General features: G+C 39.2%; 1 protein-coding gene across 2 annotated transcripts in view; it reads left to right on the top strand.

Annotated features, from left to right (window-relative positions):
* Nucleotides 1–1679: 1679 nt before the first annotated feature.
* Nucleotides 1680–5244, top strand: part of gnai3 (guanine nucleotide binding protein (G protein), alpha inhibiting activity polypeptide 3) — a 15938-nt gene continuing 12373 nt past the window's right edge. The window contains exon 1 of one of the 2 annotated variants that reach the window (XM_032521143.1): nt 1680–2294. In XM_032521143.1, the coding sequence (XP_032377034.1) occupies nt 2177–2294 (118 nt within the window). In that variant the 5' untranslated portion in view covers nt 1680–2176. The remainder of the gene's footprint in view (nt 2295–5244) is intronic. The other variant, XM_032521142.1, reaches the window with a different exon arrangement.

The raw sequence follows: 5244 nt of genomic DNA on the forward strand, positions 1-5244 counted from the left end.
TGAGGGGGATTCAACCCCCCCCCCGATATTTAAAACTGGCCAGTGGCCCCCACCCCCACCAAATATCTTATCATAATGATGAATGAAAAAACAATTACTGTTTAAAAAACGTACCAAAACACGTGTGATGTTTTGAATCTGCAGAAAGAAAGAACCACACAGGAGGACAATATTTCCCTTTTCATAATTAAAGACATTGTGAACTATAACTTGATGCAGAAAAATTCACCACAATGCAGGAAATTAAGTGTTCGATACTAAAAATTTCCTGGGGGAGGACCCCAAGAACCTCGCAAGATAGCTGGAGATCTCAACCAAAGTTACTCCCTTTATTCAGTGGATGAGTTGAGTGTGTTTCTTATAAACTAAACGCCTAAAAAGAGAGCTGGGATTATCAAAGAGGCCACAGATGGGTTTGAAGCTCCCAGACCAAGAAAACAAGTCTATCTGTGAGTGAGTATAGAGGCAATGAAAGGTCTCCCTCACTAGATCAAATAACTCAATCACATGAATTTCTCACTTAGTTTTCAAATTGTGACTTCTCTGAAATCAGCTGATGACAGCGCGGATGGGATGGTTTGGCAGGAGGAGCAGGAGACTGGAGAAAAAGGAGCAAAGATGGAGATTATTGTTACAGACATAAAGTAATAAACAAAGACATAGGGCTACTATATAGTGGTTCAAAAAGTGAGGTATGGGGACCTTTGATTGGTCTATTAATTAATGAGATATTAACAATTCAAAATTCAATTTTTAAATAACTTTACTTGTCTTGGAATCACATTTCAAAATCTATATAATAAGTTCTTTACTTATCTACATTTAAAGTGCACCTTATTAGGAAGGAGTACTAGTACGATTTACAGCTGCATTATCAACCAGAAAGCTGTGTCAACTGTACAAAGAAGACAGTAATATGTTAACCTGACTGGCAGGTGTGGAAAGTGGATACAACAATGCATGTTGGGAAAAGGATGACATTCAAGCCAATGTGGAGAGAACAAAAAAGCAGAATTATCTTTTATGAAAGTTTTTTTGCCATAGTAACATGATGTCAGATAAAACGTGTGCTATCCATTTGTTCACAGTATGGCATCAATTCATTCATAATGTGCAATGTCACATGAAATCTAATAACCTGGTCTTCTGTTCATATCGCTACATGTTTGATGGACACAAAGTTACCACTAGTTACAGAACTTCTATAGTAGGTTTACCAGGGACAAAAGAGCTTTAAATTAAGACAAAAGACTGAAACTGAACCTGACCTCTTGTACCGAAGAAGTGCTTCGTTTGTTTTCATTTAGCAGTGAAGTCATAGACTGAACATTATTAAGTTAACAGTCTATGAGTGAAGTGCAGATTGGATAGATCTATAAAATCCACACCTGCAGGTCAGCTATAAGCCACTGGAGGCGCTCTTACTCCACATAAAGCTCCTGCCACACACTGCTGACTGTAAATGAAAGTAAACTGCAGAAAAAAACCTGCATGTGAGTGTTCAGCTTCTTTGAAACTACACGACATCTTAGTTCACGAAGGCTTGTAAGGAACATATTGATTTGTATCCGACTCTTAGCAATATCTACGGTACATAGGCAGAATGAGCATATCTGGTTGTTTAGAGGCGACTACATTTCCCATCAGCCTCGGGGGCCACATGAATTTTCCTTTTCAGTACCGTTTTCTTGGGTTTGCAGCTGGATCAGCTGGATGAACGCGCGACTGCGCAGCAGCAATAGTCTTGAGGGAAAAAAATCTACTGATTGTTATTGGGAATTTTTCTCTAAAAACGTTGGATTATACGCCTGATTTTTCATACAAGTTTATACTTAAAGTAATTCGATTTCTGCTTTTCTATTTTTTTATGTTCTTCTGTGAGTCTAAACTTCGGACGATTTGGATAAAAATATTAAAAACATCTGTTTGGGGATTATATTCGCTTAGCACCCCGTCTTGGATCACCTGTACAGGCGGCAGTGTGTGTACTGAATCAGTGTCAGCATCAGACTTCAGCTGGACAGACAAGCCTCCGGTGCCAACGCCTTTTCTGCCTCTCTCTCGGCTGGAAAACTTCAGCTCACACCGACCAAGGGCTCGTTTGACGGCGTTTCCCTTCGACTCATGAGCTGCTGAAACTACAATCCGACACTAAAGAAGTAGTTTGAGAGTGAAAATGGGCTGCACGATCAGCGCCGAGGACAAAGCTGCGGTGGAGAGGAGTAAAATGATTGATAAAAACCTGCGGGAAGACAGAGAGAAATCCTCCAGAGAAGTGAAACTGCTTCTGCTCGGTATGAACTGTGTTACTGTCTATTTTTAATGCACGCAATCAGTTTAATCACCATGGATGTTTGGCTACTTTTCACGTTTACACCACAGTCTTTAGTTTATGACTCCATACACACCTCCTCCTTCTGTTGGTTTAAAGCAGAGTGGCTCATCACGTCTCCACTGACAGAACTTGTAGAAGTAAACCGGATGTTGGTGGTGAGAGGGAAACTACTGTACTTTGGGCTTTTCTATGGGTTGTTGAAAGGGGCTCAGAGGACACTGTGTTGACTTGTCACAAAGCACGTTGTAACTGATGGAGATCTGTTTTACTTCAGTGCCTACAAACACATCGTTACAGCTGCAGGGAAATGCTGACAATGCTCATATTTTAAGGACCTAAGCACTAAAAAAGTAGAACGCTTAACTATTGGAGCTGGGCATTATTGTAGTAGTTTAAATTGATTTCATTGTTCCACATCATTTTGTTTTCTAAGATAATTAAACAAAACACTTTCAGAGTCAGAATTGTCCTATAATGCCTTCTGAAATAGTTGAGCTTCACATTATCACAAGTTCAATGTGACGAGTATCAATAACTTAACTTGTGCTCTTTTCTTGTTGTATCTCTACACACTGTACAAATTGATACAGTCTGTACTGAGTTTTAGGGCTGCGCCTGAAGATTTTGTATTAACCTTACAATTACTTGAATAGCCTGTTCACCATTTGGTTCATAAAATGTCAGAAAATAACACAAAATCAATTTCTTAAAGCCCAAGTTGTCTCAAGATTGCTTCATTTGTCCAACAACCGTTCAAAACTTCAAGAATTATTAAGTTTACCCTACCATCACATAAGAAAAGCATCAAATCCTCACAATAAAGAAGCTGGAACTGGCTAATGTATGACATTTTTGCTAGAAAAATCCCTCAAATGATTAATTAAAACATCTAAATAATTGCCAATAATTGTCTATTGATTAACTAATGGATTAATCAACTCAGCACTATCTGTAGTAATTTCCCGTTTTTAGTAATAGTTAGACATTAGATAAAATATTGGGTTGTTACTGTTAACTTCCAGTTTTCTCACTGGAGCAAAACCTCAGCTGTGAGATATTGGTGACCTATAGGTTCAGTATCATTACTTTTTCGACGCTGTGTACGGATCACACTGTGTGCGGATTTCCGTCACAATATCACACCTGGTCAGAGGAACTGCTGTTTGACAGACAGCTGTGTATTCTTTGTTTGTAAGGCAACTTTTCAGTTACAACATGTATGCCATCACCGCAGCGTAATTTAAAAAATAAAATAACAACAAATTGTCCATATTTTGCTTTAAAACAATCAATAAAAGGTCCAATGTGTAGGATTTAAAAATGTGGCATGCTGACACATTGACACCACAACTATGTACACAATGAAGTGTTACCAATGAAGGATAGGCTAGAATGACAAAAGTCGCTTACGCTTCTTGTAGTGTTGAGAGGCTGCTATCTTCAGTCAGTGACATTATGCTGATCAACAACAAAGTCAACATTCCACTTTCGGTGTAGGGAACATGTTAGCAAACCCTATTTTCACATCCAGCACATTGGAGGAACATTAGCCTTCATTTGAAGTTATGTTTATGGCCACCTGTTAACTCTCTTTTAGCTCTGTTTTGTTTTCCAACATCTCCAGGTAGAGGTGTCTGTCTCTTAAGCTGCTAAATGCTCCTCTAAGTTCACCAGCTAGTTGCTAACTTTGTCTGCTGATGTACAGTGGTTGTTTTTTTAGATGGAAAAGACGCTGATGAGAGTGGTGAGAGTGAACCAAACAGTACAATTGTGGGCCATGAAACCAAAACAAGAGTGAAACACACTAAAACGTTCAGAAGACTTTAGTGGAACTGTAGAGTTTGTTTATACTTCTCTGTGGGTTCATCACTTCAAGTAAGACCTTTCATAAACCCTATCATTTTATTCATTGTTTATATAAAGTTATTGATTAAATCTGCTTTAATTAAAGCTACTCTCTGAGCACCTTTGTGGAATGTTTGGATGTAAAATTAAAAAAACAAATGGTAACTTCTTACCCACTCGTCAAATGAAACTACACTGAAGTACAAAAAGTATAAAAAGGTTGAACATACAGCATCAGCCAAGTGTTGCCTCCAAAATGTTTTGCACTGTAAAGAGGTGTACACTACTCAAGCTGATTGCACTGATGTAATTGTGGTGCAACACTCCTAACCTTGCTTGTGAGACGTTTCTTTCCTCATGAAATGTTGTGCAAGACACGGAACAATTCATGTCAAATGAATGTTATGATGTGAAAAAAAATCTGTGCTTTTGAAATGCTGTAGTTTGGTGAAGAGATGGGTGACTGACCAGAACCTTATGTGGAGTCCTCACTTGTTACCAGAATAAATGTACAACGTATTTAATGAAATGGATGATTTGAGTGCAGATGCAGTTATTAAATTAGTCATTGAAATGAAATCATCACTACATTAATTTATGCAGCTGGACTTGCTGAAGACATCGCAACAAAATGCACTGATAGCACATGATGTCCACAGACTGCTGTGTTCAGAGGCAGAGTAGCAATCGGGGAGTCGGGACTTTTCCCGGTGGAGCGGTAGTGTTTTGTCTGATTATAGTTTTACATTGCAAGGTCTTAGCAACACCATCCAGCGGCCTGGTGTGCGACCGCTGACCGCTGGTCAAACTGTGAAGCCTCTGGTCAACCCGTACGGTGGGCCACAGCAGTCTCTTATTTCAATACAAACGCAGGCTCATCAGAAAGAACTAACAGTTACAATCATGTCTAGGACATTCAGAAATACAGGGGGATCAGTGAACGGCCCCTCACCAAATGGCATAGCCCTGGTCGGCCTATGACGTAAAGCCATCAAACACCTCCTTTTTTCTCCTTCATGTTCCGAATCATAATCAGCTTTATTTGCCAGGTATGAGGACACATA

The sequence above is a fragment of the Etheostoma spectabile genome, chromosome 7, assembly GCF_008692095.1.
Source record: "Etheostoma spectabile isolate EspeVRDwgs_2016 chromosome 7, UIUC_Espe_1.0, whole genome shotgun sequence".
NCBI classification, from domain to species: domain Eukaryota; kingdom Metazoa; phylum Chordata; class Actinopteri; order Perciformes; family Percidae; genus Etheostoma; species Etheostoma spectabile.